This window comes from Scylla paramamosain, chromosome 21 (genome assembly GCF_035594125.1).
Source record: "Scylla paramamosain isolate STU-SP2022 chromosome 21, ASM3559412v1, whole genome shotgun sequence".
In the NCBI taxonomy this organism is placed as follows: domain Eukaryota; kingdom Metazoa; phylum Arthropoda; class Malacostraca; order Decapoda; family Portunidae; genus Scylla; species Scylla paramamosain.
This window is the reverse complement of record NC_087171.1, coordinates 10,122,929-10,138,266: the sequence shown is the minus strand read 5'-3', so window position 1 is coordinate 10,138,266 and position 15,338 is coordinate 10,122,929. Positions and strand designations below refer to the sequence as shown.

Sequence of the window (15,338 nt, the reverse complement as noted above, 5' to 3'; positions counted from 1 at the left end):
TTCTATAACCATCTACAGGGTTTTAAAAGACTTATTTTTGTACTTCAGTCTATTAAAAACGGAACTTCTGAAACTTGTCAAAGATGAAATTAACCTTATTCTTTCTTTTTTCTTTTTCTTTTTTTTTTTTTTCATGTCAGTCCAAACGATTTATTACAGTGATCTGAATGCTGATAAAAGACGACCATAGCAGTGGAAGTGAAGAATGCTCTGCTTGGAGGCTGAAAGATATGCTCCGTTCATGATATTCTTGCATTACCACTACCAGTCATTGTGGGTAAACTTTCTTTTTGGAGGAGACTGTGCTCTTATCTGTCTAGTTTTTGTTGCCATCAGTCATTCTTCCGATTGTTCGCCTTGAAATAATCAGCTGCTGCCTCTGTTTTTGTGTTTGTTTTCTGCGGCAGACTGGTCAAGGTTGATGGATGGTGTGTGTGTGTGTGTGTGTGTGTGTGTGAGAGAGAGAGAGAGAGAGAGAGAGAGAGAGAGAGAGAGAGAGAGAGATGAGAGAGAGAGAGAGAGACGAGAGAGTTTACTACCATCGCATACACTGAACGGGTTTATAAATCTACGTGTACTTAAAGTATTTCCAAATGTACTCTTTTAGTTACCAACAGCTTTGTATTAGTTGGCAGATGACTGTATGTTACATTAACTAATGAAGAAACACAAAAACGAGCGGATTTAAAGCTGATTTTATAAAGAATATATAACAAACAATATAAACGCTCCTTAATCAAACATGAAATTAGTAAAATGGAATAGAGTCAGGGATGTTCAGGTGTTTGTATCTATGGAAAATGTAAGTAAATTTGCTCGGTGTGAGTACTGAAATCGCGGGTTCTGGCGGCGAGGAGGGCGCTGCATAGGAGGGAAAGAAACGGGTTCAGTCTTGATGTTTCGATTTAAATGAGGGAGAAATCGGTTTATAGATAGAGCGTTAGATGACTCGGATAGACTCAGGAATCACATTGAGGCAGAATCAGTTGGGAACTTTAACCGTTTCACTGCCGGACAATGTTTTCCTTGACTATTTGCAACATTTTTTTGGACTTTTATGTTTTATACTACAGTCTCTTAAATATTTCTATAGCAGAGAAAAGATAACGATATCTTTCGATTCTCTTTTTCATTCGTATGCCCTTGAATGTTAAGAAAGGACGCCCATAGCATTGAAACGGTTAAGAGACCAGATGGATGTAAGTATAGGGATGACAGAAAGGCACAGGAAGTTACAAGGTTACCATGGACGTGTAATGGTGGTGCGGATGATTAGCCTAGAGTCATATGTAACATTGTCAATTTTCCCCCCAAATGACAACTCTGGGAGATTCTGATAACTATCGTTGGTGGTGCTCGCGGGATAGGCAAGCTTGAGTCATATTCATTAACTATTTTCCCTTCAGTAACTACTCTCTGGGAACTTGCGGTATAACTATCATTGGTGGAGATCGCGGGATATGCTAATTTGACTCCGCACGTGTAACCTGGATGCGGTAAATTGAGTTGGGAGCGACGGGTGATGGGACACAAGCTATTGAAGACAGTTTGTTATTGCAGTCTGCTTTGGCCATTCAGCATCAGATTTCTACTCGTCTGGTATAACGTAAGCCAGTGGGATCAGATGGTCTGCCGCGGTCACTCTCATTTCATCTACTGGTTGTTCTTTAAATGTTTGCACCTTGTTTATTGAGCTTATGTATGCAATCCATCATTACTAGAAACGAGACACGGACTCACTAGGAGGAGAAGTATCTTTTGTGCTGTGGTAATGACGGTCTTTGTGTGTGTGTGCAATTATTTTATGCCAGTTATCCCGCAAAGAAAAATATTAATGGTACTAGATAAAAAAAAAAAAAGAACGACACACATATGAATAAGTATATGAAAAGTAGTAATTGTAGTAGTAGTACTAGTAGTAGTAGTAGTAGTAGTTATGGTGGTGGTGGTAGTAGTAGCAATAAAAATAAAAGTATTAATAAGAAAAGAAAGAGGAGGACGAGAACAAAAATGAGGAGGAGAAGGAGGAGGAGGAGGAGGAGGAACACAAATATATACCATTCTTGCTTTACCTGCTACGTACTCGCAACATCACACACACACACACACACACACACACACACACACACACACACACACACACACACATGTTCCGTTTGACAAATAGTGACATAATGGGGGGCGTGGCATTAGGCTTTGAACTATTGAGGGGCGAGAGGGGAGGATGCGAGATGGCAGCGGGAGAGAGAAAAGGGTGACGCAGGGAGGGAAAGAAGAAGGGAAGAGTAAAGTAGTTAAGGGGAGATAAGAGGGGAGTTAAGGGCAGGAGATGTGAAGGGGGAGGAAAAAGGGAAGCGACGGAGAAAATGGGGATTCATGGAATAGGAGGAGGAAAAGTCAATATTTCAGCTGGTTTCGTAGCGTGAAGGTGTTAAAGACATGCATATCCATTCAGAAGAGGAAGCCACAGTGAATAAGCAAGGGGAGAATGTGAAAGCAGGTGATTGTAATAGTATGCTAATAGTTAGAGCCACTTAAAGGATAAATTGAGTTCACTGCATTCTCTCTCTCTCTCTCTCTCTCTCTCTCTCTCTCTCTCTCTCTCTCTCTCTCTCTCTCTCTCTCTCTCTCTCTCTCTCTCTCTCTAATCCTTTTTTTACCATTTCCATAACAACTTTGTTCTCTCTCTCTCTTCCTCTTTCATTTTTATCTTTCATTTTTCCCTCAGATCCTGTGGTCTATTTTGCTTCGCTCGCAATGATGGCGTCGCTTAAGAATCAAAGGGATTGCGTGGGAACTAAAGGGAAGGCTTGGTGATCGCGGTTCACTTTGGCGCCTGCGTGTGTGTGTGTGAGTGTGTGTGTGGGCGGGGAAAAGAAAGAAGAGGAGGGGGAGGAAGGAAAGATTTTATGAGAAGATAGAAGTAAAGTAAATGCACATAGACGTAAAGGAGTTTCATACACACACACACACACACACACACACACACACACACACACACACACACACACACACACACACACACACACACACACACAGACAGACACACACGGGTGACTGAACTGTAACATGGCTGAAAGAATATTTTTGACCATTTAACGTTTTTGGTTTTTGTCTTGTATCCGCGCGGGGGGAAGAGGCGGAAGGAGGATGAGGAAGAGGAGGTAGAAGGGAGCGAGTTGGATAAACAGGAGACGGAAACAGAGAAGAAGGAGGAGGAGGCGAGAAAGAAACAGGATACTGGAAAAGGGAAAAAAAAAGAGAGGAAAAGCTTTGATTAAAAGATTTAGACAGAAAGAGGGTAGGAGACGTGTGTGTGTGTGTGTGTGTGTGTGTGTGTGTGTGTGTGTAGGTATATATTGTTTGATAGTCTTTGAGAAAATGTATCATAATGGATATATGGATTTTTTCGTAAAGGTGAAACTGATAGCGATGATAATAATCAAGAGGCAACGAGGGTGTGAGGACAGGAGAGGAACAGGTTACTGGAAAAGAAAAAGAAGCAGGAGGAGGAGGAGGAGGAGGAGAAGCGAAGGGATAATAAAGAAGGAAAATGAAGAAACAGTGTAGGTAGGTTTATCAAAGTTATACAATTTTCCATGAAGAGAGAGAGAGAGAGAGAGAGAGAGAGAGAGAGAGAGAGAGAGAGAGAGAGAGAGAGAGAGAGAGAGAGAGAGAGAGAGAGAGAGATGCGGAAAGAGAGAGGGTGACATTGAGAGGATGTCGGGGGGGGTCGAGGCTTAAGATTATAATGTGATGGCCATTAGCTCCGTCCGCCCACCACACACACACACACACACACAGGGAGGTCCTCTGTGACGGTAACTCTGACTATCAGCGGCGATTCAATTTGTCGTAACGATGCAGAAAGGCCGCGCTCGAATTTGTTATTGCACGCTAAAGCCATTATAAAAGATACTATCAATTATCTGATCCCATTTGCTAGGGGCGGCGGAGCGGAGGAGGCCTGGAGGGCGTAACGCGGCGAAGATCCAGGAGGGAGTACCCGCCGACTGACTGCAAGGAGCTAACTAGGTGCAGCTGTAACTTAGACCCTTCTAGCTCGCAGTGGGGCTTAACATGAGGGTGGGTGCTCGATAGGCTTCGCTCTTCAAGTTCCCGGCTTCGTCTGTGTCCCCCTAGCGTGAGTCTCGAGGCGGCGCTGTACTCTTCTGTAGCTCCTAAAGATAGACCGCCATCGAAATTAAGAGACGGCGTGAAGGACGAAAGAGGAAACCAGATGTGGACGTGCGACAGTGTAATGTTGCCGTGTTTGGCGTGTATTGTGTTGGCCTACGAGGGATTGGGACGCGTGCGAGGGATGGCGAGGGGAGCAGCGTCGGGAGGGACCGCTCTGAAGGGAGGAGGAATGGGTGGTGAGCGAGGATGCGGCGAGGAAAAAGAGCGGTGGGTAAGGGTGGCGGCGAGGGAGGTAGGCAAGGAGAGAGAGAGAGAGAGAGAGAGAGAGAGAGAGAGAGAGAGAGAGAGAGAGAGAGAGAGAGAGAGACACGAAAGGAATGAACGATGCAACTTGTATAAATGAAGATACACGCGCACACACACACACACACACACACGTACACATTTTCTACCGCTAAAATAACACCATAATTGTATATATACCTCGTGATGTTATTGCCTGCGATAACTCACTTTGCGTCAAGGGTGTGGGGGAGGCAAAAAATAGCCGAGCCTTATCAAAAGTGATGGGGACGCGATGGATGCACAGCGGCGGGTGATGACGCAGGTAATGGATTGAATGCCACTTTGACTTGTGTTTCCAGTTCGCCCCTGATGGATAGAGTGATAAATATGAGACAGTGCGCTGGATTATATTTATGCAATGTCTATTTGGGGCGAGTAAGTGCTGCATGAAATTACAATACTTTTATGTCTCAGTCAGTTATTAATTACAGATAATACGCGATGGTGCTGGCTAGCTCGCTGGCTGTCTGGCTGGTTGGCTGGCTGGCTGGCTGGCTGGCTGGCTGGCGGGGTTAAAGTAGGGAGAGAGAGAGAGAGAGAGAGAGAGAGAGAGAGAGAGAGAGAGAGAGAGAGAGAGAGAGAGAGAGAGAGAATATTTTGACTGATTTTATTGGCAACAGAAATTAAAAATGCATACAGTTGAGTTGAAAATTCATACACATGCACATATAGATCCTTACAAATATATGTATGAACTACGAGAGAGAGAGAGAGAGAGAGAGAGAGAGAGAGAGAGAGAGAGAGAGAGAGAGAGAGAGAGAGAGAGAGAGAGAGAGAGAGAGAGAGAGACTGTGTGGTTGACAAAGTGCATGCCTGCCTACATTGTTTGCCTATTCAGGAACCTCAAGTCTGCGTGTGGTGATGTCTCCGCCAGCGTGATGACGTCAGAACCACAAGACGGACGCCACTCGTTCATTCACAACACGGCGGCTGTCTTAAAGGTGAGGTGCGGGCGCGAGACACGACGGCGGGGGCGGCGGAGGGTAAGTGGGCGGTTAAAGTGTGTGGGAGGTGTTGCTGCTTCGGGAAAACACTCCACTAGCTCCTGTTACTATTATTGTCCGCCATATCCGTGTGTGTGTGTGTGTGTGTGTGTGTGTGTGTGTGTGTGTGTGTGTGTGTGTGTGTGTGTCAAAGAGCGTATCCGTTGATCACGTGATAATGAAATGTAGTAACGCAACGTGATGTTTATGTTACAGTTACGATGTTATTTACTTACAATATTAACTGACTGCCGTATTCATTATATTGTAAATTTATTCTCATGTTATTACCCTGTGAATACATACACATACGCACAAATGCCACGTGGGAAGGCCCTTTGGAGAACGCCGTTTCCCGCCGCTCATTGCTCCCCTCCCCGCCCCGCCCCCCGTACGGTCGCTGGACGCCGGCAACAAGGGGTGAGTAATCGGGGTCGTCGTCGGCTTTAATCTCAGAGATTCACCCGTAGTCCTGCTGAAGCCACGTAGCAGCGGTGTCCCTGCCCCCTGTGTGTGTCTGTGTGTGTGTGTGTGTGTGTGTGTGTTTCATACTTTCAAAGACGAATTTGTACTCATTCTACAGCACTAATAGCATGTTAGGTAATTTTGTTCCTTCAGAATCATTGCCTAACTAAAATAATGATAAAAAAAAGTGCCGTCTACTCAGAGGAATTTGTCGCCCATGACATTTATGTTCTTTTCTACAAGGAGGCTTTTTCCTTCGCGTGTCTTGCTGTAAGTCCGAGAGAAGCGGTGAGGCAGCAAACACTGGGCGGAAGGTGACACACTAAGTAGCATGAGATTTACATTTTGAAGAGTAACACACAGAGTTAACTTACCCTTTGAAGAACTGGAAATTGTTGTTCACTTAAGGGCTGATATAACCAGTCTGGTTTTGTACTATCGTGCCACCGAGAGGAGAATGTCGATGTCACCTAACCAGACGGCGTACAGGCTGTCAAGACGCCACAAGATTCTAATAGCCAAGCACCTCTTAAACTTATAAAGTTGTCCAAAACTATTCTAGTCATAATATCAGGATCGCCACGATCTTACTGACAAATCATACAACAAGAAGGAAACACACACACACACACACACACACACACACACACACACACACACACACACACACACACACACACTATACACTACGTATACAAGTTTCCTGAAAACATGAGACGAGAATTCTATGACAGTTTGTATGTATGTCTAGGAAAGCTCAGCTTAGTGTGGTTGCTCTGACTGACTCATTGACAAACAGGACCACTTAGTGGCTAGTCTGAGCATAATTAAAAGAAATTCGTTACACACGGTTACCAAGCAGTAGTGACTCAGGGATGAGGTGACTTGTTGATGGACCAGTGCACAGATCAGCGAGGTGACCTGCTGGCGGGTTTAGTTTGAGCGAGCGTACGGTAAATTGTTTCCATTTTCTATTAATAGTTTTCTTTTCTACCATTGGGTATGACTAACCTGAGGTTTCCAAACGCGCGCGCGCGTGCGTGTGTATATGTGTGTGTGTGTGTGTGTGTGTGTGTGTGTGTGTGAATTGGTCATAAAGCTCGTTATTCTTCATTGTATCCTCCCTCTCTCTCTCTCTCTCTCTCTCTCTCTCTCTCTCTCTCTCTCTCTCTCTCTCTCTCTCTCTCTCTCTCTCTCTCTCTCTCTCTCTCTCTCTCTCTCTCTCTCTCTCTCTCTCTCTCTCTCTCTCTCTCGTCAGGAAGGTGTGATCTCGCAAAGAAACGGGATTTAGGAGCTATATTGATATTTTAATTGGCCTTGGGAGCGATGTTTTCTGAAGGTTATCAGTGTGATTAAGCTCCTTTCTGTAGAACGCATCCATTTAAACTAGCTCGCGTATTCATTCACACGCCCACAAACGGGTTCGTACTGGCTGGGGTTTTGGGCTTCTGAGGTGGTCCTATCCATGGCACGTCTTTCCTGTCAAAAATTTTGTGATTTACCGCACAGAGTATTGTTGTGCAATGAAATTATGTTAAGGAAGATATATAATCAATAAAAGGGATACGTACACAGCAGGTCAAGGAATAAATCTTTGGATATCATGCAACTATTGATGTAATAGTTATGCTGTATGTACTGCCATTTCTCGCAGAAATTAAATAATTACTTTTATTACAATCTTGTCGAAGTTTTATATTTTATAATCAAAATGGACAAGTAAAATTTGAGAAAAAATGTAGCTTGTATTGGTAGAAAAAGATAGTGTAAAATAGAAGGATTTGTGAATTACAAGAGATGGTTTGTATCTGTAAATGGAGTAAAATCAAACTGGGTTGATGTAAGGGGTTGAGTCCCCTAATGAGAAAAAAAACTACTTAACACTAGTATGAAAAAAAAAGTTAATTATAACATTTATTTTACAGTAATATATACAAATCAAACATTAGGAATTCCCTTTACATCGCATATCTTCTTCACCGTGTGCAAACATACAGACATCAGCAGGCAGAGGACAACCACTGCCATGGTTTTCATGGAACCAACACAGCTTAGTTTTCATAAAATTGCTGGCAGTCTTCTTCCATGCTGGTTCAGGAACCTGAGGAATTAAATGCAGAAGAATTAATATATGTGTCTTTTAGTTAACACTACTGAATACTGAATGTGTATTTATTAAGAGAACAAGGTAAAGCTTTCAGTTTAGATGGACAAATGTTAGAGAAACAGACAAACACAGCAGGGAAGCAAAAGAAACCTCTTGAGAACAATGTAAAGAAATCTGTTACTGCATGTAATGAAAGAGGGAAAAGAGAAATACTGAGTTAGTAAGAAAAAAACTGAATTTAGTACTTGAAGACAGTAACAAAAAAAGATGGATTAAGGTTTTTGGGGAAAATAAGGTAAAGAGATTGCACCATAGATGGATAAGAAGAGTAAGATGAATAGGATGGAACAACAGAGATCAAGTAAAAACGTCAAAATGGCAGAATGTTGAAAAGTAAAGAAGCTGAAAAAATAGAATGTCATGGCCATAATAAATGTGGGAAATACAAGTGAAGCATGAATGATATACAAGGGCATAAAAAGAATAATACTGACAGAGAAAGTCACAGAAACAGGTTGGCTTGGAGGGACAAGGAGATATATACTCATATACCTGGTGATTAGGAAAAAACAGCAATAGTCCCAGTAAACAAAAAATAAATAAATAAATAAATAAATAATAATAATAATAATAATAATAATAATAATAATAATAATAATAATAATAATAATTATTGAATGTGGGAACGAGCAAATGATTAGTTTGCTGACTATACCTGAAGGCTAACTTCCCCATTGGAGATATTGAAAATGTATCTGTAATTTTTCAACAGGGTTTGTAATCCTCCACATTCTTTCTTCATTGCAGCCAGAAGATCACGGTCCAAGCGTCTGGCAAGGTCACCAAGGGCTATGCTGCCTCCACGGTCCCAGGTAACACTCACATCATCTCCAACATCAACCTAAAATAAGATATGAACTTCAGTGTCATGTTTCATTTGAAAGTGAAAGCAAAGTAAACACCTGAAAGGAGATGCAACAGTTAGTAAAAAATTAGTAAGCAAATTACTAGTTCAGTGCTACTGAGAGCATTAACTGTTATGGTTATGCAGTCTTCCTTTGATATAGAAGTGATTTTTTTTCTTTATTTTTATCTGACTCTCAAAATGAAGCTATCACGACAGAACATTTTTAAGTGCAGCTGTCCATATCTCTCTATCTCTCTCTCTCTCCCTCTCTGGGAAGTCTTTTTTTCAGCCTTAAGGTAACTACTAAATTTATATTTAAGTACTTACCTCTACTAGGTGTTTTTTCTCAAGAAGTACACCTGCAATAGCTGATATTATGTCCTCTCTTATGCTTCTCTTCAACTGAGTACAATTTCTGACTGGCTGTACACTTTCCCTTGCCTTAAAATTTTCTGTCCACATACTGTTAGACACAGAATTTCCTTCACCAACAACAGAATTACCTTTCTCGTTAGTCCCATCAGGTGACTGTTGGATGATATTAGTTCTTTCTTTAATAAAACTATCAATTCTTTCTGAAATGTTGCTGTATTCAGGTTCATTGTTTCTTTCCTCACCAACAATACATATTCTCTTGGTTGAGGGAATCCTTAGCTTGTCCTGCTTCACTTCAAAACCACAAACTGCACCAACCTCCTGCACATACTCTAGGTAATCAGAATACTGACTCCTGCCTGCGTGTCTCCTTCGGTACTTTTGACTGAAGTCGTGAGCACAGCAAGGAATCACAAAGAATCTGGTGTTGCATCCAGACTTTGCAGCCATCACAGGAATCCAGGGAGTTAATTCATCTGAGTGGTTCCCAATAAGCCAGTCATAGTCAGGAAAAAGATTCTTGTCTGATGGTTCAATGGCATCTATCTGTCATGATAAGGAAAATTTCATATAAAACTAGTACAGTCTACAAAATTATATATCTATTATTGCTCATCTTTAAAACAAATATTTTATATATGTAACGAATATAATATAGTCACTCAAAACACTCAGAACAAATAAAATATTCATGCAGTAAATGTATCATTATCTATAAGGTACATGCCTATAACAGTTTGTTGCAGCCAATGGATATCAAAATTATATTCATAAATGTACATTCAGAACACCTATTCACTCTTTAACCTGCATTAGACATTAACATAAACATACCTTTAAATTTACATGGCTTGGAAATAAATCCCAAATCTTGCGCTTCTTTAAATCAATACCAAGTCCCTTGTGTCCTTCCCCAGACAAAATATACACCAGCAGGCCGTTACCACAGCCAAGGTCTACAAAGGTCTGGAGGGAAGAAAGGCCTTTCTTTTGCCTCTCTTGCTTCCACAGGAGGATGAGGTAAGCAGCTATTGAGATGTCCTCATACACAAACTTTAGTGGATCCGTCACTTCTGGCCACATCTGTTTGTTGAAGAAACCATACATTTCATTCAATATATATATATATATATATATATATATATATATATATATATATATATATATATATATATATATATATATATATATATATATATATATATATATATATATATATATATATATCCTTCCATGTTAAGGTCTTATTAAACACATGATATTGTTGTTTGGTGAAGTTGTTAATTTTTCTCATATCTTTCCTAAGACACTTCTTTATTCCTATCTCAGAAATCCCCTAGAAAAAAAAAAAAAATGTAAATAATTTGAAAGATGTGGAAAAGCAACTTGTGAACATTTGAAATTTTTACAATATAAAACAGCAAATCATGCTTTTGAAGTGATTTCATGGGAAAGAGTGGCAGAGCAAATTTATTTGTTGACATGTTGCTAATTCTTTCCAGGATGAGCCAGTCATAGAAAATTATTCTGTTTAGAAACTGTAGCCTATGCACTTGTCAATATACACTCTACCTTCACTAAAGGTTTCCCATATTTAACCTTCAGCCTTTGATACACTTCATTGTACTCAGCAACATCAATAAGTCGCAGGGAGCCTCGGTCTTCCACATGTCCGTCTTCTGACACTTCAGTTGCCCACTTAACCACTTTTGGAAGAACATTTTTTTTCAGCCACAGCACGCTGGCCTCCCCTTCCTGCTTGTCTTCTGTCAGGAATTGAATGAATAAATCACTGCCGTATAATTACACAAAAGCACATTCCAGGAGAATGATGCATGTTATTTTTAAGCATCCTTCAATACAGTATATTCTGAAATGCAGGCAGCAAATAAATATAAGATAAAATAAAGTAAATAAGTAAATTATAATGTCTGATAGAATTAGTGATTTCTACATCAGATGGAGAAAATAAATATGAAAATTTGCCCACATGCATTATTCATACATGTAGCCAAAGGCTAATTAAATGACTACAAAAAAATATCAATGAGAAAATTGGAGACTACATTAAAGTCATGCTTATTAAAACATCTAAAACATTTATTAACACAAAGAAGGGAATTGGTATAAGAGAAACAGTGCTTGTGGAGGATGAGCACAAGAATAGAAATTCAAAAGAAAATATTCTCAAGTTGAATGAAAGTATAACTTCATTGCCACCGGCTAATATACCTTTGAAGTATGATATACAGATTTCTGTGGCAGATAAGGAAATGGAATAGTTGACCTTTGGAGTGATGGATGGCTGAGCTGACTTTGTCTCTGTCATGTAAGATGCTCTTTTCCTTCCCCCATCTGTAAGACAGAGATTCCAGATAACGCTTTTGTTTCTTTATATTTTCAAGTTAAACTGAGGTAAAGAAACTGATTTCTCTATATTTTACACAGCCTGTTTATCAATTATAACTAGCTCTTCATTACCTCATTCTCTACTCTACAGTGAACTCATCCCTGTATTTAATTCCTTCAACATGCCCCATTACTGCACAGTATAGCATATCACAAACTAGTAAATTAGCTGTAGGACACACTTCAGCTTTCATCACTCTTACACTCTTTTCCATTCTGACTACAGAACAAACATCATGAAAATGATGCAAAAGTTAAGCCTTCACACAGTGCTGCATGAAGCAGCTTTACATACCCAACAGTATTACTTCAGCAGCAGCAGCAAATTTGTCTACTTGTTTAGGGAGTATTTTCCGAATTACTGCAACGCTATTTGATGAAGCTTTGGCTAAATATTCCCAAGGGATACTCCATTTTGTTTCTTGACAAGATGAAATGTTGTCATGCTGTGATTCACTTCCTGTGTCACTTTCTTTTATTTCCAGGACATCATGGTCATCTTTTGATTTAAAATTATCACACAGGGAAAGTGATTTGAAACAGTAATCTTCCAATTTCTTTTGAATCAAACTTATTTGAATATCAGAGCAGTCACTAATTTTCACATTTTGATCACTGTTTTGTGTATCACAGCAATTAGACTCAATCATTTCAATCAAAGATTTAGTCAGTTCTTCCCTATTGAAGTCTTCCTCACAAACACCAATCCACAGGTTGACAGTTCCACAAATCCTTCGGTTTATGACATGTGGCTTCTCAGTGAAAATTTTTACAGCTCCCCAGAACTGGTTAGGAACTGCCTCCACTTGTACTTCTTCTATTTTGACCTCCATTGTGGATGTTCTAGAACAGAAGAATATTAGAAAATATAACATTTACTAATTTATTCATATATGTTGCTGTACTTATACAAGTAACATTAAAAATCTAAGAAGTACAGCCACTGGATCATAATAGTTTTCACAGTATATACACAGCTTCTAGGGAATATATAAAATAAAGATACAAATACTTAGACTTACATGTAGATTTAGGGCTGAGTGTCCTCATTTCTGTTTCTCTGAATACTGTAAAGGGGAAAAATGTGATTGTTTAATGAATCACAGGACAAACTGGAAGTGTGCTGTGATTGTGCATTCATGATTATTATTCTTCCATCTTTGTGCTCATACATTCTCATTCACTGACACAGCTGCCTGAATATGAGCATTTCTAGTAAGTTTGTAATAGTTTTATATACACAGTTATTACCTTCTTAACAATCCATTTTCCATCCTCCAGAGCCCTGGCAATGATCTGCTTCACCCGCTCAGGATCAGTCTCATCTGAGTGCTGGATGAACCCCTGCAGGTGAGAGTGAAACAGACAGGTGGTTTGATTTAATTCTTGTAAGTGACATTTCTTGTATATTTCTCTATGTCTGTTGATTTTGACTTTTTATGTATATATGTAAGATGCACTTTATTAAATAGAGAACCTTCATATGAGGCAAAATTATTAGCATATACTGTATTTTTTACATTTGTTTTAAATGTAATTAAATGGGGTATCTTTTAGAGGTACTTAATAATAGGATAAGGTAAAAAATTTTCACACATACAAACTTGAACAATTCAGATATAAAAAGGATCATGAAAATATGTTCTTATTAGTTATCCTGCACAAAATTGTTATAATTTTCCCATCATCTTAATACACTGCATGCCCTGATTTCCCATGCCATAGTAATGCCACTTTACTCATACTGCAGGAGTTTTAAGTGTAGTAGTAAAACTTAAAAATTTCAAGTTCACTAAAATAGTTCTCACACTCAGGTACATCTTGTGTGACTTAGGTAAGCGTCTTGTTAATCCCAACAGCTACAACAAAGGAATACGCTATGCACAATTTTTACCTGCCGTATGAAGTGGCGATAATAACTCTGAGACTGGCTAGGAAGTTTTTTGCATTCTTTAAGGAGGTGCTTATATAACTGTTTCGATGTCTCAATGGAGGCTCCCCACACAAGCTTGCTGAGGTGAACCATTATTTACTTCTTGTCCCTAAAAGCAGGAAACACCATGTGGTGAAAATATAGTTAGTCTAATATAAACAGTCATCCATCACAAAGATATTCATGTCTAACAAAATGTACAACTAAATGAACTACAGAAATTAACAAATGGCACCTGAGTACATCATTATAAATGGTATGTAAATTTTGATAAGTAAAAGTACAATAGTCTAAGTAATTGAGGTAATGCTTAGACATTTGAGGGGAAGGACCTTTATCCTAACAGTCATATTGGACAACAATGAAATAACACTAGCGTTTATATCATTGGGTTAATTAATTATACTGCTGACCTCATTACGTAGATCACGATAAAAATAAATAAAATAAATAAATAAACAAATATATGGTCAATGCCTGGAAGTTAGCAAATCATACCCACAGAACCCTCTATAATCATCAGTTTAATAATAGGACATGTAGACTGATGACAAACATGCCATTAATTCTTACGATGGAAAGGCCCCAAGTCCTCAGCACGATAGAATATCACTGACGCCTATCTACGTCTCTATTCTTTGTGTCAGTGAGTGTAACTGTCTTCTACTAGGCTAACTGATGTGCATGTTGGCTGATGGTGATGGTAGTGGCTATAAATTAAGCACCATGTGTTGCTGTTTACGTACCTGTGGTATCTTTCCCTCTCTCTCTCGCCGCTACCCTTACGTATTGTTGTGATGGCTTTTACAACGGCACTCAATTCATTTCTTCTTCTTCTTCTTCTTCTTCTTCTTCTGCTTCTATTTTTCTTTGTTTATTTTAATTTCTTTATTTATTTTAATTTATTTTCTTTCTTTGTTTTTCTTTATTTTTCTTTCTTTATTTTCCTTTCTTCTTCTTTTCTTCCTTTTTTTCTTCTTGTGACCGCTTGTTCCGCTTCGCATCGCTTCTTAGGTTGTACATAGTCACCTGTCAGTTGTCTCTTGGGTTATATTTTTACTGACATCTGACACTACATATTTTCCCAGTAATGTATGAAGAACCTTTTAGAACATTCGACACATTATAATACCTCTTTCCTATCTCCATATAACCCCACTACAGAACAGATAACTCCATCCTCGTCTTCTTATTGTTAGAGGAATGCTTGTGACTTGTGGCTTGTGGCTTGCGTAACTTTAATTCTTAATATACAATATGTACAGAGACTCCAGTGTGTTCTCTCCGTTCTCGTATCTGGGATGAGTCTGCCCTCCATACAACCATTCCGTCACTTTATTGTGTGAGGGAACTGCCTACTTGGATGCTTAGCCACCACTGCAGGTTATTGCTCTCTCAGTAATTGCTAGTTTAGATGTTTTGGCCACTTCTGCACATACTCCGCTCTGCATAGTCAATTTGTGGTGGCTGCCACAGCCGGCCAAACACATTCTGATCGCTACATCTCACCTCTTCAATAATAGATATTAATAGATATACGAATAAGGACATAACAGTGCATAATATATATATATATATATATATATATATATATATATATATATATATATATATATATATATATATATATATATATATATATATATATATATATGGTATCCCATAAGTTTCCAT

General features: G+C 39.3%; 2 protein-coding genes across 5 annotated transcripts in view; one reads left to right on the top strand and one right to left on the bottom strand.

Moving 5' to 3' along the window:
* Window positions 1-7,290: 7,290 nt before the first annotated feature.
* LOC135110982 (probable tRNA (uracil-O(2)-)-methyltransferase) lies at window positions 7,291-14,741 on the bottom strand. 4 transcript variants are annotated; one of them, XM_064023779.1, is made up of 12 exons: window positions 14,411-14,736; window positions 13,626-13,773; window positions 12,983-13,075; window positions 12,754-12,798; window positions 12,027-12,574; window positions 11,555-11,677; window positions 10,895-11,088; window positions 10,157-10,405; window positions 9,275-9,868; window positions 8,756-8,941; window positions 7,896-8,034; window positions 7,291-7,412 (listed from the first exon to the last, which is right to left on the bottom strand). In XM_064023779.1, coding segments are annotated over exons 5-12 (2,025 nt in total). In that variant the 5' UTR covers window positions 12,565-12,574; window positions 12,754-12,798; window positions 12,983-13,075; window positions 13,626-13,773; window positions 14,411-14,736; the 3' UTR covers window positions 7,291-7,410. The 4 variants fall into 4 exon arrangements, with proteins under 4 accessions (XP_063879849.1, XP_063879848.1, XP_063879846.1 ...); XM_064023778.1 differs by lacking the exon at window positions 7,291-7,412 and having other exon boundaries at window positions 7,835-8,034; window positions 10,895-11,085; window positions 14,411-14,741; XM_064023776.1 differs by lacking the exon at window positions 7,291-7,412 and having other exon boundaries at window positions 7,835-8,034.
* LOC135110984 (serine protease 33-like) overlaps window positions 8,875-15,338 on the top strand; it is an 84,049-nt gene continuing 77,585 nt past the window's right edge. The window contains exons 1-3 of the mRNA XM_064023786.1: window positions 8,875-8,912; window positions 10,240-10,342; window positions 13,013-13,081. The gene's annotated coding sequence lies outside the window, so the exon portion shown is untranslated. The remainder of the gene's footprint in view (window positions 8,913-10,239; window positions 10,343-13,012; window positions 13,082-15,338) is intronic.

What these genes read in the sequence shown, in the direction of transcription:
- LOC135110982 (XM_064023776.1), bottom strand. Translation starts at nt 12,564, where the DNA reads ATGGAGGTCAAAATAGAAGAAGTACAAGTGGAGGCAGTTCCTAACCAG. An exon ending in CTGTATATCATACTTCAAAG is followed by an intron (nt 11,089 to 11,554) that starts GTATATTAGCCG and finishes AATTCCTGACAG; the next exon opens with AAGACAAGCAGGAAGGGGAG. An exon ending in AGAAAAAACACCTAGTAGAG is followed by an intron (nt 8,942 to 9,274) that starts GTAAGTACTTAA and finishes ATCTTATTTTAG; the next exon opens with GTTGATGTTGGAGATGATGT.